The sequence below is a fragment of the Parus major genome, chromosome 5 (genome assembly GCF_001522545.3).
Source record: "Parus major isolate Abel chromosome 5, Parus_major1.1, whole genome shotgun sequence".
Lineage (NCBI taxonomy): Eukaryota > Metazoa > Chordata > Aves > Passeriformes > Paridae > Parus > Parus major.
Window position 1 is genome coordinate 54,296,484 of NC_031774.1, and position 25,764 is coordinate 54,322,247.

A 25,764-nucleotide genomic window follows, 5' to 3' on the forward strand; every position below is an offset into this window, starting at 1 on the left:
GCTGAGGGGCCCCGCGGGGACGGGCACGGCGGGCGGGCCGGCGGCGCCACTCACCTGCCGGTAAGAGAGGCGGAAAGGCCGCAGGTAGAGGGAGGAGGTGCAGGGCTGGACCGCCAGCTCCTCGATGGCCTCCATCCCTGCCGGGGGGGCAGCGGCCGCGGCAGGACGAGGAGGAGGAGGAGGAGGAAGGGGAGAGGCGCGCGCAGCCGCTGGCGGACGGGCCGGGAGCGGCACCGGAGCTGACGGGACGCGGCTGTGGCGCTCTTCGGCCTCTGCCCTTCTCCCTCTCACCGAACGCTGAGTTTCACCCCCGAAACCGGGACACAGGAGCCTCGCTGCCTTTATCCACAGAATCACCAACGTTGGAAGAGACCTGTAAGATCATCCGGTTCAGGCGTCCACCTAGCACTGCCCCTGTAAATGTAATGTGCTTTACCTTAAACCGGTAAAGCACATCGCCCAGTGCCAGATCCAGGCAGCTCTTGAACTGGTGACTCCACCATCTCCATGGCAGCCCGTTGCAATGTCTGACCATTATACCAGTGAAAAAATGCCTCTACTATCTATTCTGAATCTCCTCTCTCATCTTAAGGCCATTTGTATTTTTCTCTCGCTGCAGGAAGGGAAGAGGAGACTGGCCCCCACCCACCTCTGTCATGGAGTAGAATAATTCTCCAGAAACACCTATTTGCAATCCTGTTTTCTCAGGAGCTTGGCGGATTTTGTCAGAGGGTCAGTTATTCCCACACTTCACACCAAAATTTGTGGGGTATGCTGGCACTGAACTGCAGCCCACACCCCTCCTCCAAAGTCTTGATGAGATGTACGAGCTCCCAGGTTATCCCATTCCTGGGCATCATCAGGCTTTGCAGAATGAGCACCTTGCTGGGGAAAGCACAGTCCCTTCTGCCTGCATGTATGGTGCTTTCATGGTAAGTGGAGATTGGATGAGTGGTGTGGAAAATGCAGGTACAAATACCGATTCATGGATAACCTGCAATCCCTCCTTTGATGCATCCCCAACTTTCCTTTTCAGGGTCAGCTTCCAGTAGTGGCCATGCACCCAGTCCATGTAAGAAAAATAAATGCAGATCGGTTAGAATCCCCTGGCTGTTTTCAAGTTATAAAATAGTTATCCCTTCTCCTTTTGTGTCATTATTTTTTAAGCAAAACACTATTAGATTTAGCAATTCCCTGGTATTTGTAGAAGTTTGATCACAGTTATACAACATTAGGTTACATTACTCTGAGTGCTTTAATGTTCCTAATAATTAGTTATTAATAATTAGGTTCATGAGCAACAGAGCTCACAATTTATGGTGGTTGTTATCTCTCTGATTTGTGATCATTTTCCATGCAGATGTGCCTGTGTACAGCAATTTAGGTGCCACATAAATCAAAATATTTTGTCAGTGTATTTGGCTGCACTGAGAAAAATCTGAAGTTTCTTGTATCTTTTCATTTTTTTGTCTTCCACTGCATCACTAAGAAAGTTTATTGTCTTGTCATGTGGTAATAAGAATTTCAGCAGTCTATCTAAAAGGAATAGATCCAGCAATTACAAAACTCACTAAGAAGTAAATGAGGCAGCACTTCCATTGCAGAATGCTTATGATCAGTTCTGATAACGCAAGTAGCAAAAAAAATGCTTGGTGGGGCTGAAAAGTGTGGTTTTAAAAGTATGTTTGCAAAGCTATCATAAAAATAGGCAAGGATATGTATTTTATTAGCTGACTTCGAAAATATTTGTATAACTCTGTTTGCATCACTGTATATGTCTACATATTTCTGTTTTTTTCAGAATGATCTCAAGGTCAGTCAGAGCTCCTGGGAACTTAAGCTATATTTTTCTAGTAAGTTATTTCAGTCTTCCAAGTCCAATTTAAGTATAAACACAGTTTCCATGCACAGCAGGTTTACAGTATCTCTGTTTGCTTATGTTAAAAGTTACCGGCTACCCAGGTCGGTTCAGCCAGTCAGATTGCCCTCTTCAATAAACATTCTGACACCACTTTCAGGTTTTGAGTGTGTGTGTGTTTTGGGGAACGTGTCACACTGTGTGATGGATTGCTTATTCCATTCCTAGGCTTAGGTGGGAAACTTTTGGGGTTGTGATGTGTCACAGACCTCATCTCGTTAATGTACCTGGAACAGTTGAGCACAATGTCACAGGAAAATGCATTTTGGGATGCTCCGGTGTTGCAATTGCAATGGAAAGCTGTCGATTCCTTTGTCGGAAATCTTCTTTGTGAGTATGGCAGCTGAATTGAGGATTTAACAGGCTGAGATTGAGGAGCTGCCTTAGTGTTCCTGTTTCACAGGTGAAATCTGAGCGAGAAAATAAATAGGAAAAATACATTCTGTATAGTGGAACTATCATTCAGCACCTGGACCTGATTTTCATTACAGTTCTTTATTATGGCTTAAATACCCGCTGCAGAAAGTGACATTGCATTTGCTAGTCCAGGAACAATCCCAAGAAGGAAATTTCTCTGAGCTACCATTTATTCAGAGGGACAATAACAAAGGGGAGCAACTTACTTTTGTACGGGTGAGATACACTCCTGCTTTCCTGTTCCCTTTCAGTGCTTTTGTGGCTGACTGGCACAGTCACACCAGCCAGGCTCTAAGTGCACTGAATACACAGCAAGGATTAGGAGATGATACCATGCAGAGATGCTGCTCAGCCCATCAGCTCAGAGGTCAGAAGATCTCTGTTCCCATCTCGGTTCCAAAGGACATGGCATGTTTGCTCAGTAAACTTCCCCAACTACTCCATTGTGTGTTCCTTGATATCCCTCTGTGTTTGCTCCTTTTTAAAGCAGAAATGCTAGTGGTGGTATGTGTCCAGAAACTTGGGAAAACAGACATCCAGAATTCCAAGGTGTTAAAGGACTGTCCTCATGCCTATTACCTTCAATGAGATATTTCCAATACTTAAATTTAAGCCCATGCTTAACTGCTCGCAGAATCTTTTGGGTTTGATTAGCATTATTCCAGGATCATTTACATTTCTATGATCCTCTCCCTTGTTCATCAGTTCCCAAACTTCTTACATCCTGGATTACTCTTGGCTGTCACAGTTTCTTTACAGGGCGCTATCCAAGTTTATCATTGCACTTCTAATCAAAATAGCTACCTCTGATATCCTTCCACAAACCAAGTGCCTTATGCCATCAAATCTTCCTTGCCAAGTATGACTGTTAACTTGACTTCCAGAAAACCAAGAATGTGTCAGAATGACAGGTTGCCTTTCACTACATTGAATACATTCCTTTTTCTCCCTTAGCAGTGGCTTCTGGATTGTTTCCTTGTTATTTAAAGCGAAAACAAAACAAAACCAGATACAAGGTTGTGAATGCTGTCATAGGTGTTTGCTCATGGGTTCTTCAGTCTCCTGGAGCTGCTGATCTCCTGCTGTAAAACAGTAAAATCTAGATGTTTGTCCCTAGGCTGTAATAGCTCTGAGAATGGTTTGTGTAACAGTGTGATCAGCAGCCTAATGAAGAAAAGCAGAAAGTGTGAATAAAAATGTGTTTCTTTCCTGGAAGGGAGAGTACATTGGCAGGCAGAGAAGGAAAAAAAAGAGAAGCGTCCTGTCTGGAGTGAAGAGTCTTAAGGGAAGATTCACTGGGATTTCTTACAAAAAATGAAATGTTAACATTAGTGTTAAAAAGGAGATCTTTCTGCAGAGTTAAGTTCTTTGTTTAACAGACTTCTTCCTTCAGAGCACTGTTTGCTCTTTGTTACTTCGTGAGTAACTTTTATTACCAGAAAAGTACCCAAACATTTTTTTTTGGTTGCTCTTTTAAAAAAATCCCCTTGAGCTTGGAGTTTCTCCGGACAGAGTCCTTCCCTTCCCCTACAGCCCCGCAGTCCTTGGGCACGCACTCTGCAGAGGGTCAGGTTGCATCCTCATTAGCAGTTTGTTTTATTGCTGTTTGCTGTGGGACACAACCGGGAATGTTTCTGGCCAAGCCCGGTGCTGCTGCCCTTCTTCTCTCCGTGGCTCCCGGAGCCAAGCACAGCCTCTCACCTCGGCCCAGGCTTACCGTGAGTGGGCATCCAGGAATGTCCCTTGCAGTACTTCCCTCTTCCCAATGGAGCTTTGCAAGCTGCCTGAGCTGTTGGGTTCACTCATGCAGAGTTAGGCAGCACATTTTCCATAGTGATTTCTGTGTGTACATGTCTGCGTGTACTTTTAATCTCTGTAAATCCCTACCAGGCTCACTTTGTTCTTCGACATGCCATGGCTTATGAACAAAAATCATCAGGTCCTGAGCCTTTCATCTCCAGAGGACTCCTTAATACATTGCAGAGTATCATTACTTTTGATACTTGGTGAGTACAGTAGCTACTAAGATAATACAAGTATGAAAGCCTCAACAACTAGAGGCATATTGATTTGCAGTTCTCAAATTTCATTTATAAAAAATATTTCTAGCCCTCATGGTTGCAGGGGAAAAAGACGGGAAATGCAAATGATGCAAATGTAAATGATGGAAATGTAAATGATGCCAAACATAATGGTTTGTGAGCTGTTAAGCTGAGGTGATGCCACATGTTTGATAGAAAGGCTTTGCTGTTGGGGTGACAGATAACCTGAATCCCCAGCTCTGGGCAGAAGAATGTCAGCAGAGGATGCTGAAGCCAAGAGGCACTGGATCACATCAGCCCCATCCAGCTGGGATACCATCAAAGTTGTTGTCTTCTGCCTAGAAACTGCTCCCAGAACTTCCTCCTCCTCTGCTTCATCTCCCTGGGCCGAGTGCAGTTTTTGTTAAGGTCATGTAGGGGTATTCGGAGAGTTGAACACCTTTGCTGTTCAGGCACAGCAAGAAAGATGGATGAAAGTGTCCCAAATGAAATCTATTTTGTAAACTCATGTTGGGAATCCTTATGGTTGGCAGCATGAAACCGTATCCTCTCTTCATGTGGGCCATGCTTGCATCGCCACAGAGATGTTAGTTTTGAGTGCCTTTCTGGGGATCAGATGCATGTTCTTTCTGTAATGAAGTGGCTGTTGTGAAGTTTGCCTTCTAAAGCTTACCCCTTGGGCTCCTGGGGAAAAACAAGCCTGAAGCTGCCAATATCTAACTTTTAATTATTATTCAGTTCTGGGGCATAACCACCCTGGTTACATTCATGAAAGTCAGGAATCGTGCTTATGCAATTCTTTTGGCATTGTAAATAGAGCCCCAGAGAAATTTGTTTTGATTTTAGTAGTAACTTTTCTGAGAGATGACTTTTACTTTTAATAAATTATTTACTTTCAATTACAAAATATAAAATTAGAGGTGTAAAATATAAAATTAAATAACTCACCTGTGTCTAGTTAGAATAGTATCATTTCCCAGAAGATCAGAAATTTACCCATCTGCCTTGTAAAATGAAGGTCTGATAAATAGCTCTTTTTTTTTCTGCCTATCATCAGTAAAAGCCTTGAACTAAATATGGTAAGAAAAAAAAATGAAACATATTCAGTATAAATATAGATACGAATATCATGACATGTAAAATTGGTCTCTAAAAATAGTGAAGGAAAAAGGCTCAGCAACATAAATGTGTAACTAATATGTCAAATAGTTCTTAAGTTATTCACAATATAATATGACAAGTTGCAATATGGTATAAAGTAGAGGAGGGGAGGTGAGAACATGGGAAGTAAATTCTCATTTTTAGCTTTTCAGCTGGGGGAAGAACACAGTCTGTGAAAAAATAAGAAACAATATGCATGCAAAATTTAGATACTTTTATATTAATTACTATCCAACAAATGTTGCCTACAGCTAACAGAGTGAAAATGATTAGATGGAAGGCTTTGATTTTTCAATAAACTTCTCTCTAAGGAGGGAAAAAAGAAAATGATAACACCGTGTTGTTTGTATTACAGACCATATACAACTAATATCTGGATCTCATTATGCTGGGAACTGTTCAAATGCAGGTAGAAAAATGGTGTCTTTCACAAAAAAGCAGCAAAATAATTTGCACAAAAGAACAAAGATGAATGTACAGTAATAAGGAACAGCTGAAGGAGAGCAAAAGATCACAAAGAATCTTCTTTTGTTTGCCACATATGTATGCAATAGAGCTGGAAGGAGAAAAGTATTTTGATTTCTCAGGGAACCTTGATGTTCCAAGAGTTTGAAATTGCCTGTAAAAAAGGACTGGAGCTGGAGTTGTTGGATACTGGAGCTCTGGCCGTGGCTGTAGCCATGACCCTGGTATCTCTGAGCTCCCCAGTCACCATGACTGTGCTGTGCCTGGTACTCTGCTCTGGACTGGGGACATTATAAGCCCAAGGGTCCTTAATCTTCAGGCAATTTATCTAGCAAGATTTGTTGAAACTGTGGGAGCTGGAAGCCCTGGTCCTCAGGAGACTACCAGCTGGGCTGCTCAGAAGCTGGGGCTGGCATAGCTCCAGTGGAAGCTTGCCTGTTTTTCAAAGGAATTTAATTGAATACTTGTCTGGATGAAATGTTTCTGTTTGGTAAATTGAGACATTCCAAAATAAAAATATAGTCAGAGAGGGTTTTTTCGCCAGATGTAGGGAGCAGGTACATGGTTTCTATTTCAACATATGTAAATATAAATATATATATATGTGTTTTATGTGATAGAAAAGTAGAGAGACACAGCTGGCCATTTTCCTGCCTCCTCTTCATTAGGCATATTATATTATTTTCCTGTTTATTTCTATTTTGCCAGTGCTCAGGAGCCCAGAGGTTTATTGTGCTCATCGGAGTCAAATCGCAGAACAAAACAGCCTAAATCTCTAGTGAGATTCTTGTGGTTGGAAGCAAGCTGGAGAAGAGCACAGAGGAAGGACAGGGTAAGTGCCCCACAGTTTAGTTCAAGGAGTTGTGAAAAACACGTGGTTGAAGGACAGCACAGACAGTGATTCTGGGAGTGCTGTGGCAGCGTGGGATGTGTGCTGGAGACATGGAGCAGCAGGATTTCATTATCAGAGACTTAAGTCAGGAAGCAATATAAGGGTTGGACTGAGTGAGTTGAAATGATTTAGCAAGTAACCTGCAGGTAGTTGAGCTGATTTGTTGTTGAGGGGTAGCTGGAAAGTCAGAATTTGGGTCTTTAAAAGATTGGGTCTGGAAGGGATTGGATCTCCATAAAAATCAGGTTCTGAAAAACAAAATCGTAGGCATTTTATATGGAACTCTCAAAACTGTTGGCACTGACATTTCCTAACTTATGAAAGTGCCTGACTTTGAAACCTTGACAATTTTTTTTTTTAGTTTTCTACATACTTTTCCATTCTTTAGTTATAGTTCAGAAAAATAATAATAACCACAAAAATCAACCCTTCCTCCTCTTTCCTATTTCTGATCTATCTTGATGGAATTATTATTTTGCATTGTGTTCTTGGAGGCTGCAGAAGAGGTTTCCACAGTATTTCAATTGGAGATGTGGGCATTAGTATGCTCACAGTAAAACTGAGCCCAGGGATATCCAATCCTAATCTCTGTTGATCTTCCAGAACAGCCTATTTTCATTTTACTTTTGCAGTTCTCCCTCTCTTAATGCCTTTTCCTTGCCTGCAGCCACTTCATTAGAAAGCCTGGGGAGCAGGAGAGACGGATGTGTTTAATGTTGTTGACAGGTGTCAAGACCAAAGGAAAGGCACTGTTTGTTTGGCTCCCTGCTCATGTGTGAGGAGTTTGCACCTCAGCTGAACACGATGGACAAGGCATGGGGTGTTAGGGTATGAAGTTGGCTTGTGCTGTGCAGGGGATATCATCATCTGGTGGGGATCTACTCACCACATTGCCTTTCTGCTGAGACTAGATTTGAGATTCTGGGGATCTACTCACCACATTGCCTTTCTGCTGAGACTAGATTTGAGATTCTCATAACAAAGCAACCTGTAGGAAGAAACTGCCCTCCTCCATCAAGATCAGGAATTATATATTGTTTTAACCAAAGTGCTCTCCAACAAATACTACAGGTTTCTGCTCATATTCTAAAGATATGCAGTCTATGTATGCTAATATATCTGCATGAGAAATTGTCAGGACTTAGAGCCAGTCTTTGGCAGAGACCATAGGACAGGCTCACAAACAGGTGGTTTTCATCACTGGATGCATAATGCTGTGAGTATGTTTTAGCCCCTTGCCTGATGCCCTGATGCTGTAGAGGAGGCAGTTCTCTCTGGACAGAACTCAAGATGCATTTGCTGGAGAGGGTAACAAAGTGCTTCCTTCACCGAGGCATCCTCCCTGGTACCTCTGTAAATACCTCTAGGCAAGCAGGTAAAGCAGCAGCACATAATCTGTCATTGCTAAGGACAGCATTGCTGCTCTGTGTACACAAGAAAGGAAAATATGTTTAGAATGAATGTGGATGTTCTGTTCTTCATTCATGTGTGACTGAATTCTAATCTCTTTTAGTGTGCTGTAAATCCAAAATAACACACTGAAGTCAGTGCAGTTCCTGGGGATTTGTGCTACTGTAAATGAGAACAGAATAAAGAATTTTTTTCCTCTTCTGTCTTGTAATGGTGAGAAGAAAAGCTGGATTGTCAGCCTGGCTATGCTTCTTTGCTTTGCTGACTTTGTCATAAAATGGACATCATTTAAACATTATTTTTTTTTTAATATTTAGAATATAGCAGAAGGAGAGCCTTGATGGTTTTTTATTTTACAGAAATATAAACATTAAAGTCATTTTTCTTTTACACGTGACTTAGAAAGCATAATTTACTTTAAAGGACCCTATTATATACCCTGTCCTATATTTGTTTATCTAATTGAATAGAAGAGCATTTACTGCAGTTTCAAAGTTAAGCCAATAAACATTTGTCTTTGTATTGCAGCAGTGATGTTTGACAATTGGGTTGGGCAACACCCATTTTAACTTGGGTTTATTTTATAGTATTGACAAAGCAAAACTCCAAGTACATTTTCACCCCCTTGCTTGCAGTGTTGCCACAAGTTGGATACTTGGCAAAAGATTCTGAAAGCCTTTCTTACAAACTGCCTGTGTTATTTACATCATCCTTGTTCCCTTCACCATATAAGTCATCTCACAATTTTACATTTTATTTCACATATCTCTGAATATCCTTGATCCTTGGTATGTGAAAGAAGATGTAGAGATATGAGCAAAGGGATTTTAAATGGACCTACCTTTATATTTCCAGTTAAAATCAAGAGGAAAGCAGCAAACCCCAAACTGAATCTTTTTCTCTTATGTGCCATGCTCACACTGAAACGTCTGCCCATCCACTCTACCTGCTTCAAATCCAGGAGCACCATGGTTACAGGGGTGTTTAATGCTTATTTTCACTGTCATTTAGAAGATGCTGTTGGCATCCATAGAAATAAAAATACTTAAAGATTGCTGTATTATTTTATTTTTGCTCTTTATATGACATTCTGGATTGTGCTGCCTGTATCAAATAGCTCCTAGAACATCCCTCCTAATCAGTTCCTTTTGGGAGCAGGATCGGCGGGCTCATTCTGAAGCTGTGCCAGTGCCAGCAGTGCATGGGGACTACAGATGAGAGCTTTGTTACAGAAGCATGAGATCAATTCACCATTCCAGGCCGTGTAGTAAATGCATTCCTGACTGGATGTTACATCGTTTTTATGTTCCTGGGACAGCACTGTACTGTGTCTCCTCACTGAAAGAGCCATGTTCATTAGATACAGGAAGTCCTGCTAATCATCCATAACGCAACATTAACAGCTGCTGGTAGATCTTTGTATGCCCACTGATCAGGGGAGACCTCGCAGGAGATTTGGTGCTTCTTTGCTGGGATTGTTCTCCTCAGCATGCTTCAGAATCTGAAGTTCTGTAAAAGAAAAAAAAATAAAAATAAAAAAGGGCAGTTAATCCTTAAGGTTGTGAGGAAAACTTTTAAAACATGCACCAGATGGAAATCAATGTGGTGGTGTCTGCAGGCAGACATAGGCTGAGAAGCAATCTGAAGGCTGACACTATTTGGATTAAAGGCAAAAGAGCTGCAAAGCAGTCACACAATTTAGATATCATCAATACAGTACAGGGGCTCTGCAGTTCTGCAGTGAGCCCTGTCTTGTTTCACATGGTTGATAGCTTTGTTTTTGCCAGTGGCTCAAGATAAACCCAATTTTCTCTCCTGTTGATTTGTGGTCCCTTTCTTTTGTATAGACAACTTCCATTACTTCCGTTAGCACTGTACACAGATAGCTGACTCAGGAATGGAGCTGACCGGAAAAAAAAATAAATTCCAATCTATGAACAATAAATTTATATTTCTCCACTTGTTTTCTGCCCATTTTCTCACAACACAAAAAAAAAAATTAAAAAAAAAAAGAGAAAATAGCATAACTGATGAATGGTGAGATGTTAGGTTTGAACTGTTTTGATCTAAATGCTGGAGTTGATTAGCCTAGTGGCTGCTTTGTGTGTAATGAAGTCTTTAGGAATCTGTCCTGGGTGCCAGCAGTTATTCCTTAGCCCTAGCTTGGGATCTCTGACACCTCTCTGTGGGTGAGATATAGCAGGATTTCTACAGATTATTCTCCAGAACAATCCATTGTTCATGAAGGAGTCCTGCATATCTGGCTCCCATTCAGTTAATGGGACAAACTCTCTGTTGACAGTGTTGCTGGTTTTGGTAGAGAAAATACTAATCCAACATCCTCCTGGTAAGACTAAAATAAATTATAAATCCCAAGGTGGTTTACAGTGTCTGGGAGGAAAAGTGCATAGCAAATCACGTCTTGTGCCCTGGAATCCAAGTGGTTCCCCGTTATCAGCCGTGAACAGGGGATGTGGTTTCAGGGAGCTGGATATTCCATGTGACACAGAGGTGATACGGGCCAAAAGCACATGAAAGCACCTTCATTCCTGGTCCTTCCAACACAGGAAAATGCCTATAAACCATAACAACCTACTCAGGAGTGAGAGCTCTGCCAAATGAATAGCACAGAGCTGGTAGCAGCTGCTGGCTAAAACAGGAAGGCAGCTGGTGTCTATGGATAGTGCCCATGGGGGAAACTGCCCTAAGAGATGGCAAAGGTAAAGCAGAGCAATAATCAAAGAAATGCCCATCATCCTCTGGGTGGAGGTGTTTGTATGCAGCACCTTGCTACACACCTAAGTGCTGGGCAACTTGAGGTTGTTGATACTCTGCAAGACCATACATGGTACCATTTGCTTTAATAGTAGCAATTAGTGGACCAGTAGAATAAACAATGATTTTATGAAAATGAGGACTGATCCATTCATGGATAGATCTGGGACAAAGATTGAATCCCATGCTTGTCCTCAGTCAGTGTGCCCCTTGAGGTGTTAATTGTTCAGCCAGATATCACTGCAATATCCATACAACAGATCATTTATTTTTGTACATCTACTGCATTACACAATACCCTGGGGCTCCAAAGCAGCTCTTTGCTGTCAGTAATGCCTGCTGTATGCTCTAGTTCAGACAGGCAGAAGAGCAGGTCCCAGAATCTGTTCACAAAATTAAAAAAACAAAGAAACCAGTATAATGGTGTACCTCAGTTTTGCCCAATTCACCCTTGCAGGGAAATGCTCTATGCCATTGTAATAGCAAGGATTTACAGTAAGAAGCTGCATTATGGCAAGTTTAAATGAAAATTAAGAAGTGTGTTTCCAACAGTGGGCATCACTCACTAGGTGAGCACAAATGCCAAGAGAAACCACCCCATGACTGATAATTAGTATGGTGTTTTTTGGTAATTTATAGACAAGTTGACAGATAACACCAAGTTTCATCTGCTACAGACTGTGAGCAAAGCACATAGGGATTTGTTTGGTGAGAAGTGCATGGCAGAAAATGCATTGGTTCCAGTCCTCCACCACCTCCTGTCTCTTCTTACCTGGTGTCCCTCCTGTCTTCCCAGCAGCAAGCCTCAAGGGGACAAACTGCAGGGCTGGCACCTTTTGTGCCTGCAGCTCTGTGACAACAGGGCTGCCCCCTTGGTATTCAAGGTGATGTAAATGAAAGTGGACTTAGGTTTCTTGTTTCTGCATCTTCACCCTTCTTTTTGTCCTTCCCTCCCTTGAATTTGGGAGCTCAGTGCTGCTGGGAGAAAAGGGTGAGAGATCTGGCTTTGAAGGAGATGAATCCTAGAACAGAACAGGAGTTTACAGGCTCCAGTTACTTCTACCTGGTCACAGAGAATAAGTTTCTGCTGGTACTGGATGGTATGTCCAGACAGGACAAGATGCTTGAAGCCCTCAATTGTTATCTGCTGTCAGCCAACAGCATAAAAAATGTAGCACTCAAGTTCTAAATCCTGAGAATTGGCCATGAGGATGCACAATAAATAAGCATTTAAATTTCCTTGCACTAGGAATCTTTAATGATTTTGTGTTTTTCTTCACAAATGTGGAGGCTTGAAATGAATTATTTAGGTGAAAGATGGCTCTTTCTTATGATTATGATTTCTTGTCTTTGTCTATTTAGACACCCGGTACTGTAGGTTAAAGAAACACATCAGGTTTGCTTTGATATCCTTAAACCTGGAAACAATGGATTCATACCAGAGACTGAGACTGTTGTGAAACTGAAGATGAAGTCTTGGCTTTAGCTGCAGAAATAATTTTAACAGGCATCCACATGTGTCTAATAAAATCAGATTTCCACCTTTCCAACTGGAGCTTTAGTCACAGCAGCATATTTTGCAGTTCCCACTCAAGCCCAGCAGTGTGTGATAGTAAGGGCACTGTTGCTGGAGCAGGGAAAGTGGAATCAAACAGCTCACACTTCTGAGCCAGCAAACTGAGCAGGAAAGTGTTAAATCGTCTCCAGCAATGCTGTATGGGAGCCTGCCAGTCATCTTTGCCTTTATTTGCAGCTCAAGCAAAGAAGTAGATCCTCCAAATTAGGTCATCTGTTTGCTTCATTCTGAAAGATTTTTATTAAAATTAAAAGTGTTGTCTGTTTCTTCTCCCAGAGGGAAAACAAACATTGGCATCTAAAGTGGTGGAAGACAAACACTTGGTGCTGGGCAACTTGATTAAAGTATATTCCTTGTAATGAGCGGTGCCTCCCTTATCCTGCCATTGTGTTCAGACAAGAAAAAAAAAAAAGGAGGGCCTGCCCTTTCCCATTGTACAGTCACATTTTCCAAGTGCAGTGAAAAAGAGTTTTATAAAAAGCTCTAAAAAATAACAAAAAAAAAAGAAAGAAAGATGAACTCATTTTTTTAGTAAACCACTGAAGCAACTCTTCAACGAAGGCAACCTTGTGCACTTTGTATGTAGGAAAACTGTTGAAATTGGTGCTCTATCTAACCTACCAGAAAAGGAGAGTAACAGTGATAAAATGGTCTGGGATAAATGTTATCTGAGCTTTGCTTAAAAGTTTGCTACTAGAATCAAAGCTGATTTTTACTTGGGAAAGGTAATAAAGGAAAAAGTGATTTGCAGCAGAAGACTGTGTTTGTACTGTTATATTTTTATCACTGCCATCACCAATACCAACATCTGCATTTATCTACCAGTGTACATTAACCAGCAGTCCACTAATACTTTAACAGACATTATTAGCTGTAATAGCCCAGTTCAGTCAGATGTAGTGAGAGAATCACAGAGTCTCTCCATCATGTTTGCCCTTATCCAGAGTTGCTCATGGGCATTCACCTGTGTGCAAACTGGGCAGAAAAAATGAAAACTGTGCATTGTATGCTTACATTTTGGAAACATTATAAAGAAGCTGTAGTCAGTAGAAAGATATACCTATCCTCAAAAATAAAAACCCCAACAAAGAAAATTTGAGACTTAGGCTGAGCCATGTCCTCAGCTATGTTTTGTGGCACTTCTATTTGTTTTAAAGATTCAGCATGGATTTTCCTTGGTGTTTTTGTGTGCTGAGTTTTACTGTACTGGTTCCACCACCAGCAGACTCAGTAAACAAGGATGTGCCCAGGGAAAAACAGACATGGTTAAAAAGATCTGTGTTGCCAGCCAAAATCTGGTGAGGTTAGTTTGGGCTTCTAGCAGCCAAAATAAAACTGTTGTGCAGGGCCAAGAATTTTGAGATAGAGAGGGCTGGAGGAATTCTAAATATGCTACAGAAGTGGAAGCAACAGGACTTGGCAAAATCCTTGGTCAAGATAGAGAAACAACACGTCTCACTAGCCAAACAAACTAGGGTGGTGTTGAGAGAGTGAGATGGCAAAACCCTTGGGCAGAGAGAGGATATCCAGGAAGGAGTGTTTGAAACTTGGGCCTGGATGGAGATTAAAAGTTAGCTCTAATGAAACACCCATTTGCTCAGATACTTGGTTCACTGTAAATATAAATTCTTGACCTAAAATTCTTCTTTGGTATGATCAAGGGATCTGAGCTGACCAAATAGTTCTGAGATCCAACAAAAACACAGTACTCTTGAAGTATTCTTAAATAAAAATAATATATGTAGCTCCATCCATACTTAAAAATATGTGTGTTAAATGGACATGGTTTTATAATAATAATTATATGGACATGGTTTTATAATAATAATTATATAGACATGGTTTTATAATAATAGTTGAAATAATAGAGAGAAATATTTCATACTAGAATAGTATTAAACAATTACAGTAAAAATTCTAATTTCCTTGTGCTTAACTTTACTTCTGTATCGACACATTTGCCTTTAGGTTTTCTTCTTTTCCTTCCTAATTTTAGGGGTAATTACATTCCCTGTAGCTGCTTCACTAATAGAAATTTACCTATGGAGCCTGCATCAGAGAAGCTTAACACATAAATGCTTGTACCTGTTTGGCAAGAGAATTAGCAAAGGATGCTAATTGACACTGAACACCTTGAGGGGGGAATATTTTTATAGTTACCAATTACACACTAATGTGTATTGATTGAGAGGCAGGCAGTGAGCACATCAATTCCTCAGCACAAAGGAAAAATGCACTCAGCCAGCATGGCATTTTTGCTGTGTGATTTTCTTTGTTTTTAGCACCAAGTCCAATATAAAAGGCAGGTACTTTCAGTTAATTAAAATTACACATTTTATCCAGGAACACATCAATAGATAGGCGTGTAAAAGGTAGAGATGTTATCTCACTCAAAGGGAACATGGGTTTGGTTCACTCTTACTCTTTGAATTTGTGTTTGTGGCTTATTACCATTGTAATCAACAAAATATAAATCTCCTTGCAAGCGCCTGCTTTAGCCTGACAGCTCCAAGGGAGCATTTTACAGCAGGACCCTTCCCTCCAGACCCCTGCACTGCTCAGGGTCTTTTTTAATTCTTGTGTTGGAACTGTCAGAGCTCACAGATGTAGTGTTGGGGTTAGTCAGCAAAAACCAGCCCCGTGTTGCTCTGCTGGTGTCTGGCATCCAGAGCCTGGGCTGCAGGAGCAGAAGGGATGCACGTGCCCTGCAGGGCCTGGAGCCCGCCGAGGGCGGAGACACAGCTCGTGCCAAAATATGCAAAGAATTGAAATGAAGATTCTCCTAACCCCATACAACATGCATTTTCAAAAAAAAAAAATTTGCCTAGATCTCTCATCAAAGTAAAATATAATTAGGGATATTATTGCATGCCTTCTTAATTGGAACAGCTTGTGACAGAGAAGTATTTGTGAGGATAACGAAGCGCAGACGTTGTGTGTGCGCGGCTCTGATGGAAACGCTGCCCAGCACATCCGTGTCCATGCAGAGGAGATGAATTGTGAAGGTCAGTGGGACTGCCCACATGCCCAGAGGGCTTCATGTGCAGAAAGGTTGGCTCAGAGCTTATGCTGTAAGCACAGTAAGACACTGTTAAGATTCCTCTGAGCTAAGCAGGAGTGTGTCACTCCCTGTGAGTAGTAGAGAGTATTTTAACAAGTCATGTGTGACTGTGACACCTTATTTCCGGAAGTATGAAGGAATTACCAACCTCGTGCCCTGTCTTGAAGTTACTGTCCCAAATACAAAACCAATGGTGTCAACAAAAGGGCAAACAATTGTGCAGTCAGTTCAGAAAACTATTCCTATGAAACCCAGCCATGACAGTGAGACAGCAGCAAATGGATGGGAATAATTCCCATAGACAGAGTAGTGGGGAGAGACCATAGATGGGATTTGGGCAGAGTTAGGGAGGGGTTGACACTGGGGAGTGAAAGATGCCTTCATTCTTCTCGTGTGGTTGTCTCTGCACTGCCATGGCCAGTGGGATAATACCCCAAGGGACGGCTCTCCCAGACACTCTGGCCACGGGCCAGGTATTAATTTCTCTGGGTTCCTGTGTGGAAGCAGGAAAAGTGAAGAAAAGTGTTAGAAATGAAAATGCGAATATTAACAATGTTTGCAATGGGGTGTCTTCTTAGGCAGTGTGCTGCTTGCACACCTCCAGAGTAAATGTAGAAACAAGATTGTTATTTTCACATGATTAATAAGGTAATTTTTTTTGTTCAATACATTTATTGGTGGAAGGGAAGTGTTAGCTGGAAAGATTTATTTTAATGTGGTGCATTGAGAAGAGCTGTTGCCTGATATTCAATAGTTAAGTTGAAGTATCGGACACTGGAGTAATAAAAACCTACTTGCTTTGATCTTGTAGTTAAAAAATGATTAAAGTATAGAATTGCATGTGCTGACATTAGACCTCCACCCACAGAGAGATTTAAAACTGTCGGGGGAAAAAGGAAAGTTGAAAGACAGCTTAAATATAATAATTCAGAAATTGAGCTGCTTTGTTATTTCAAAGATGGTCAGAGTAAAGGGGATTTTTCATACCCTATTTGTTATACTAGATCTAAGAACCTTATCCCAGGACATTTCCTCTTGCCTACGACCAAAAAGATGAAAATTGCTAAGAAGAGGTAGCATAGGAAAGACCTATATTTCTATATTTTCAGCTGAACTGAACTCAATGAATTTACAGCCTTGGGGATTCCCTTTTCCTCTCCTGGTACCTCCACCCTGTGCAGAGTGACCTCTGCCCTCCCTTCTCCTGCATGCTGCAAATAGAAAAGATTGCAGAATTCAGAAATACAGTTTGCAGGGATGAAAAGCCTTCTTCTTTTAATTGTATGCATACTGTCATCTCCCAGGCACATGAAATTACCTTGTGGAATTGCAATTATGAACTTATTACTGGTTTAGCTAATTGTTAAAGAATACAGATTTTGGTTTCTGGCCTCTGACATCTAAACTGCTCCAGCAAAGGCACACCCTTACACCCACACACAATCCTGATTTAAGTCAGTAGGAAGCCTCTGGTTTTGCATAAGCATTTTGTAGCCAGTATAGAGACTTACAAAAATGTATTGGCTGATGCTTTCATGATTACATCTCCCCAGCCAGGTTTCTTAATTCTTTTGTAGCAATAGCTTTGCTTATGCAAAGCCAATATTTGATCTTGCAGTGTCCTTGATTATACAGATACTTTTGATTCTCTGGCAAATTACAGACCCTTAGCATTTGGTCAAACATTCTTCAGTAAAAGGACTTCTGTGATAAAAAACCCTGTAGTATTCATTGCAAATGACCCTGGAGATCAGACAGAACATTAGATCAGTGAGTTGAGTTTCACTAAAACTGCTTCATTCGTATTAACATGATGATCCTGATCAGAAATTGGAGTGTGGCTGAGGTTAATGTTGCTGTTCTCTGAGAAGAACGACCCAGAAAATCACACCATGTCATTTCTGAGATATGAGATATGCTAGGACAAGAAGATTCCAAGACAGCTTTCTGGAATCAGCTTCATTTACACAGGATGCAATATTTTTGCTTTTGAATTGCGTGCCGTGTTGGCAATGCCCTGCTGTTCTTCTACTGTATTCTTTACCAGATGTTCATTGCTGAAGGACACACTTCAGAAAACATGTTGGTTTTTGGGATCAGTAAGATTCTTGCATCTCACTGGTTTGATATGCATTGCCCTTCTCAATATCAAAATTTAAATACTGTGTATCTGGCTGCTGGGGTGGACAAGAAGTTAATTTTGTTCTTCCAAGCAACAAGAATCCAATTGCCACTTGAAGAGGTCCAGGACTCCTGCAGGACAAATTTCTGAGGCACAAGAATTGTCTTTTCAGAAAGCCATTCTCATCATGCCTGTGTGGACAAGGCAACCTTCCAACCAGGTAGAGATTCCTGTGTTGTTTGCTGAAAGGATCATTCCTTTCCTGATCATCCACAAAGCACAGTGAAATCCACAACAAAATATCTCTTCAGGTGGGAAAAATAGTGTTAAGCTCTCAGATTCTTCTGTCTGAAGGTTTGTTTCCTGGTTAATTTTGAATTTTCATTGCTCTGTGAGATGGAAGGACAACAACATGGCATGATGAGGCAGGGTTTGCCTCTTGGAAGTGCAGGTGTGTTCTCCAGAATCTCAGTCCCTTGGGGGCATTGGGGAACTGGTTTAGTATCTTGCTTTTCCTTAGGTTAGTCTTAACAACAATTGGAAGCAGAATTTTAAGATCATGATGTAATAGGCGATGTAGTAGCAGTACATTAAATAGATTAGGTATAAATGGGAAAAATAAGAAAGTTCCACAGAAAATCATAGCAAAGTGGATCTCCACATTGGGCCAACTTCATCTGCACTGACTCTGGCTATAAGGAAATGTCCACTGGGAAATGGGCTCTCTTAGGCAGAGCTGTCCAAGAGAAGCACCCAGTGAGACTTGCAGAGAACAGGACATCATGTACCTTTGGGCTCCTCTGAAAATGGAAAGAATGAGGTGTTTACAGATAATTCCAGACAACAAAGGTTTGTCTTGGGGTTTTACTACAGCATGGTGGAAATAGACATATTTTAAACAGTCCCATCCTCTCTGCAAAATGCAAATAAATAACGCTTTCATGTTAAAATAGCAAAGAACATCTTGAAGCTTATATCTGTGGAAATAAACCTTCCAAACTAATAGTAAACGACTATTTATAATTGCTGTTGGGATGCCTGACATCAGATGGTTGTACTACTAACATGAGAACGGTATCTGACAGGTTGGGAAAAACACATGGCAGAAGATGGGAATATTGATTTCTAGGCAAAATTTGGAGGGAGGGGGAGGGAAACAACAGCCAAGAATGTGCTTTACTTTTTAAGAAAGTGACATTCCTACCACCAAAACAAAAACCTGAGAAAGAAAGCACATTCCAAAATGATATCATCACATTCCTTCTATACAGACAAACATGCGGCACTGTAGCTGCTGTTTCCTGCATTTGTGATTTCCCTCAAAGAGCGTTTCAGTAAGAGAAATTTTCAAATAGGAAAAGAAATTCAGTTTCAATGTCCTTAAGAGCCTCTTAGCAAAGTTAGACTGTCTCTCTGAGGCCAAGACTGGCTTAAACAACAAATCTGGGTTGGCTGATACATCAAATTGTGAGTTTGTGATGGAGGTAGAAAGTAGGTTTTCCTGTCTTCAGCAACTCTTTTTAGAGAATATCTACATATTCTGGTGGATGCTTTAGGCTGAATAGTAGACCCAACATGAGATTTTAATTTGTCCTGTACTGAAACAGAACCTGCAAATTTCTTGATTTCCAGGTTTGCAAGTGGGTTGGAATCCTGTGAGGCTTGCGAGGATTTGTGTTAAATTGACTCACTGAGTGTAGCAAACCACAGTAATACCTGACCAGGGATGTGGTGATTCTCCATCATCAGGAGACTGGAGCAAGCCATATTTTTTTTTAAACCACCAGCAACCACAAATTGAGACCACAGGGTTGAGCAGGAGCTTCTGCAATAATTTCTTCACCTTGGGTTACTCCAAAGGTCAGCCTGAATGATCATGAGATCATGAGTTGTGAGTGCATGGGCTGCCACAGCCCGAGATCAGCGTGGGGCTTTGCCTGTGCTGTCCCATTCGAGGTGGGGAGAAAGGGACAAGGAGATTCAGGCTCCCATAGTTTACAGGCTGGCAAATGTCTTAGAGCAGCAAAGCAGGCAGTCTCACTGCAGCTGCACGACAGGAGACTTGCTGCTGATCTGCTCTCTTCTGAGCTCCATTCTGGTTTAACTCAGTGGCTTCCCACAAAGTAAACCCAAATGTAACTGAAGGGAGAACAAATTCATGATCAATTAAAAAAATAAAAGTCTGAGATTCCTGTGCTTTTTGGAGCACAGACTGCAAAACCATGACTCTGTGTATTTTATTGTTCACTGTGTAATTCTGAATTCTGCTATTATGAATAACGCAGAATATTATTCAGAAACCCTGAATTTCATCATCAACTATGAATTCCTGAGGGATTTCTGTAACTGTTTACCCATACTCCTACCTTCTATCATTAGCATCCTAAAATCAGCATTCACACACGGACACTGTCCTCTTGTGTGATTTATGACAACCTAATCCTTCCCTTTCCATTTCTGCTATCTTTGCCATACAACATCTCTCTCACTGATTTCAAATGCAAGTGTTGAGGGGCAGAGTCTGCCTCTAAGTATGAAGAGGTCTTGTTCTCATTTGGGGTTGCAGTACAAACCTGCATTATTATAAATATTATTATAAGAAATAATTTTTATTTTTGAAAGGACAAACATTTGCCCAATCCTTGACTCAGGTCAGTAGTTCAATCCTTATCCCAAATAGGTGCATTTTGCACAAGTGATGCCAAATTACAGTGTCTTCACAAACACCAGGCTCATTGTAAAATCTCTCTTGGCTTCAAGATTACTTTTTTGGGTGATGAAGCACCTATCACAGCAGAAGCCTGATGGTCCAGCAAAGAGAACTGACATGACAAAATTGTGCCCCTCACAGCCTTTTCCAATTCATTCCCCTGGCGATTGCAGTTTCTCTCCAAATGCTATTCTGCTTTTCTAGAGTGTGTGCTGCCCCCAGAATGGCAGCTGCTCCTTCTATCCTTGAAGCACTGAGGGAAAGCTGTGACTGGCATGTAGCTCTCCCTCCCCTCCAAGTAAATGTAGAGGTTATATGGCAGATCCATTTCCTTTGTTATCTTTTTGTTTGAAGAAACAGGGGTTGAGCCTGAGTAGGTCTGCAGAGGCATTCAATTAAACAAAGACATTTTATTTTAGCCTCTGTTTAATGAAGAGGAAACCAATAGGCAATCTTCCCTTCTTCTGGGTGAGGAAGCCATTGACAAGTGCTATATCTAGTTGTGAACTAATGCAACCTGCAAAAGGATTTTATCCAACTTATCAGGAAATGAATCCCCCTCATTTCTAACAGCTTGAACTTCAGAGAATGTGAGCAGCTCACACTACACTGGAAACTCATGTTCCTAAATGCATTTGAGTTTTAAAACAAAGCAAAGAAAAATCCAAATCTAAAGGAGGTGACAAAAGCAGCATTTTTAGGCAAGCAATTCCTCTGTCCTGGTCACAGTTTGGGATACACTTGCTGGCACTGGAAGGCAAGGTAACTTTTTTTCTTGTTCCTCTCAGTGCTGATAGCCTAGGGGAAGGGATGTCTGAAGTGGATTGGGTGAGGAACTGTGGGCATGGCAGGGCACTGGAGCTCCAGGGATAAGCATTGGCCTTGGTTATGCCAGACAGCAGTCCTGAGTTACAGGACTTTGATGTATTTATTGCTGCTGATGATGATTCATAAGACACTTGAGAAGACAACTAGTTCCTCATATCCCAAAACAAGTTTCCAAGTCTGGGTAGCTGTAAGCTGAGCTAATTAAAGATAATTTTTTGTATATGACAGGAAAATGCTGATAACATCAAACCCTAATGGAGGGAGACAGAAGAATTTCCCTGAGCTACGTGCTTTGCTGCTGAGAAAGTAGAGCTTGGCAGATGGAGGAAGATGGAACTGATTTCCAATTTAGCCTTCTATTAATGTTTTATGAATTTAAATTTAGCATAGTAATTCACTCTTCTGTAATCTTTGCAGGACTCCTATTTCCTTTCTATGGACTGTTAAAACGAATTCTGTAAAAATATCTGTGTATACACATATCAGAAGTCTCTCCTGTCCAAAGGAGGAACAAGAGAGTCTCAGTACAAATTCCACAGCAACTGCCCTTCCTACCATATGAGGCTCAGCATCCTCATTCTGTCAAAACTTCCTCTGCACACTGTGGCTTTGATCCAGGTTTGTCTGGGTCCAGCTTCTCAGGTGTAGATGGGTAAGAGTGAGCAGAGGACACACATTGTTTCTATTCTCTTAATCTCTCTGAGCAATTAGGCTTTGGCAGAGAAGAGGTGAGAGATGCAGTGAGAGTCCTTTCCTCCCCACCCTGCGTGGGCTTGAGCTGCAGGCTGTACAATTTTATCTAGTGCATTCCTATGGCACTTGGGGAGTGCTCTGGCAGCAGGCCATCAAGGCATACTGATGGCATCCCAGGAAATCTCTTTAGAGAAATGGAGGAGAGTAGAATGCATATCCACCCACCCTGGGCACTAGGGACTATCTGAGAGATGGATGCTGATTCATTCTGCCAAAAAAAAACCCAAAAAAAAGGTAGATGGAAGCCCAGCATGAATTGCTTTCTGCCTTTCTTTTCATTGATTATAATTTAATCATGCAGTGAGCTGGCTTGGACTCAGCAGCCTGAGATTTAGGCAGATGAAACTGAACAAAAAGCATTCAGCTCCATGGACCAAGATGGAAACAAAAAGTTATTTCTCTCAGGGCATGTTTCACCCCATGATTGATAAACGTGTCAGTGTCTCAGGCTTAATCCCTGGGAGCATCCCCATGGCTTTCTTACTGCCAGGCCCTATGCAGGCTGAGGGGCCAGTGGGTGAAGGACCAGCACAAGCTGGCAAGTTAATTGGGGTTTTGGTTATACTGACATGAATCTAGAGCAGCTCTCCCAAAGCCAACAGCAGCTGCTGTCTGTGCCACTGACACTCGGAAACCAGGGAGCAAAACGCTGTGAATTTGGGAGCTTCAATCAGCAGTTCCAGAAACGATGGAATCCTATGAGGTAGTGCATCAGCTGAAGGCAAGCAGAAGGATTCCCAAAATGTAAGCATGATTATGTAGAAAATCAGTAAGAAAAACAGAATGGGGAGGGAATTTTGCACAGTGGGGTCTCCCCAGCAGGAAGGGAACCTTTATTTGGAGAAACACGACTTTATTGTGTCGATTGTAGCACTTTTTCTTATCATGTGCTGTTGCACAAAGAGAAAAGAGGCGTCTGCAAGAAGGCCTAATATGCTGATGCTGATTTAAGTGTGACTGGATGTAAAAACACAGTCATTTCAGAGCTGGGGTAGCTACTGCTGGCCATTTAGCACTGCATATCTCAGGGTCTGTCTGCTCTGAGCGGCTTCCTGCCACTATCCACCATTATGTATCAGCAGGAAATTACACTTTTATGAGTGATTTACCTTTAAACAAACACTACTACACAAACAATATGGTATTGAATTTGGTAGTTTGCCTTTTAAGTATTACAGTGAAAGACTGTAACAGCTGTCTAAGCTGATAACTACTACCTAGGGTAAGAATAATGTTGACTGAGTTATTAGTCAATTGTTTAACTAAATCTAGCTGCATCTCTCTCTTTTAACTGTGTGGCATTTACAGTTTCTTTAAACAATATAGTCCCTTGAAACATGTAACTGGTTCCTTGGGTGGGAACTTTATGGATAAAGAATTGTTTTGGAAATCAGATCACATTTTTAATTTAAATTTTTGTATTTCTGTGTTTATTCCTTTATATTTCATAACCAATGCCTGGAGGGAATAGTCTCCTAGAAGTGAAATTCCATGTGGCTTGCTAAATTTAGCAGATGAGTTGCAACCACAACTTGTGGCTAAAGGTGACTAGGCTGCCCAGCTGGATGAATTTTGGCAGAGATGGATTAAGACAGCGTAATAAAACCACTGCATATCCACTGCAGTGGCTTCTGTGTGGTTTATCCTAAGATGGGGAATCATTTTGTAAGGTGCTGAGTGCCTGCAGCCTTCAAGAGGACTCTCAAGCCATTGCAAAATAGGGCACAGCATGTGTGGAGGAGGTTGACCCAAGCAAAATCCTTATTCCCTTTTTGAACAATCAGGGTTAACGTCAAGCCCAGCTGAGACTTCCAGACTTTGAGGCTCCACAGTTTGGACCAGATCCAAGGTCCAGTTAAGTCACCTGGAGATTTTCCACTGACTTCACTATGCTTTGGACTAGGCACTTTGAAAGGTTATTCCCATGAATTCAAATGCCTAAAGTCAAACATGGCTTTACACAATTGAAAATCACCTGCTTTGTATGTTTTCAAAGGCAGTTCCACCACTCCAACAATGTAGAATTGGGTTGAAAGGGTGAAAGTAGAGGTGGATGTGAAGTGACTCTTCAAAAAGTCCATGGCAATGGTCCAGCTCTGCCACACTGAAAATGAGAAGTTTTAATGCAGACTTTTTATGGTCATTCCTGAACCAGATTTAAAGGGAAAAAAATCTTGTCGCTATTGCAGAACAAGCACTCTCCTCCTGTTTTATAGATTTGAACAATCCTCGCTGCATTCTTTGAAAAGAGAAATACTTCAATGCTTCAAGGCATTCCTTTTGTTGTATCACTTCTACTACCATTTTAAAGCCAATCTTTTGATACGAGCTCTGGTGATACTCTGGAATTGGTCTCTACCAACAGCCCGTTTTCATCAAGTCACACCTGGAGTCGTTTGCCCATTGCAGGAAGAATCAGTGCTACGCCTCAGAGACAAACTGTGCTCTGCAGCTTTGCACCTGGCAACAGCCTAGATCCAAAGAGCCAGCCTCACCCCTGAATTCATGTACAATCTACAAATAAAGGCAATCTCGTGTCTTTTGTCCCACCGTTAGTTTTTTAATTGTACAGTTCCCCTTTGCCTATAAGTGCTTTTTGTAACAAAAATCCCGGCTTTTTAAGTCAAGCTTATATCACTGTCTTTATGCTTTTTGTCTTTCAAACAAGGTTAGTTTTGAAAATTCTTGTACATATGTGCACCAATTATGTGGGCTCTGATGTAAGTGCCCAAAAGTTTAGAGGACTAGGCCCTTCTTTGTGTTATTACATGGATGAAAAGGAAGAAAAGAAAGGTCGCAGCAGATTTATAAAGCCTCATGATCTACTTCTATTGCTTATTTTCTGCCCATATCTAAGTTTTTAAAGGATCCTTTCTTCATTAGAGGGCTAATTATTTTGTCTAGTGAGCCAAAGCCTAGATGAATATTGTATTAACAATGCCCACTAACTCTTCCTCAGCAGGTGGAAGTGATCTGCTTGGTGGTGGTGTAAAGGAAGAGTCATGACCTGGAACCAAATGGATATGGAAGGGTACAAAGGAGGATGAGATCAGAAGGAATTTCTATTACTGTCTGGGCAGCTCCCTACTGATGTAGCCATCCTTGAAAGAATAATAAACTCTTACACTTGACTTTTCAGGTCCTTGTGTATTTTGGGGCACAAGAGCTATTGGTCACAGAGAAAATAAATTATCTATTTTCAACCTATTTTCCCTTTTTGTTGTTGGTTTGTTTTTTGTTGTTGCTTTGTTTTGTTTTGTTTTCTGTCCATACCAAACTGGGAAGAACTGCAGGTGATGATGAGTGTGAGGTTCTTAAATGCACGAAAATGGCAGAACAGCCTTGAACACAAATAAAAAGGGGAACTTCTCTGTAAAACAAGTTGTCAAAAGCACTGCCTCTTAATGCAGAACAATAAAATAATCTTTTCAAACAGTTTAATGGCCAGGATGAATGAAAGAATCTGTGTATGCTTTACAAATGACCTGATTACTGCCAGCTCACATGCTTGCTCTGCAGTTGTAGTACATTAGAATTTGAAGTAGGATGTTGTTAGCAACTCTTTGCGTGGGGTGGAATTTGAATCAAAAGCTATAAATGACCTGTGACAGCAAAAATGAAAGTGCAATTGCTT

General features: G+C 41.3%; 1 protein-coding gene and 1 long non-coding RNA gene across 8 annotated transcripts in view; one reads left to right on the forward strand and one right to left on the reverse strand.

The window, feature by feature from the left end:
- Positions 1 to 209, reverse strand: part of NUDT14 (nudix hydrolase 14) — a 59,455-nt gene extending 59,246 nt beyond the window's left edge. The window contains exon 1 of the mRNA XM_015631320.3: positions 55 to 209. Coding sequence (XP_015486806.1) covers positions 55 to 135 — 81 coding nt within the window. The 5' untranslated portion in view covers positions 136 to 209. The remainder of the gene's footprint in view (positions 1 to 54) is intronic.
- On the forward strand, positions 1 to 25,764 carry LOC117244532. Of its 7 annotated transcripts, none has more exons than XR_004497829.1 (4): positions 244 to 375; positions 620 to 5,947; positions 6,712 to 6,835; positions 25,090 to 25,764. It is a non-coding gene; the product is annotated as an uncharacterized LOC117244532 (long non-coding RNA). The 7 variants fall into 7 exon arrangements; XR_004497831.1 differs by having other exon boundaries at positions 620 to 4,341; XR_004497832.1 differs by having other exon boundaries at positions 620 to 932; positions 1,037 to 6,835.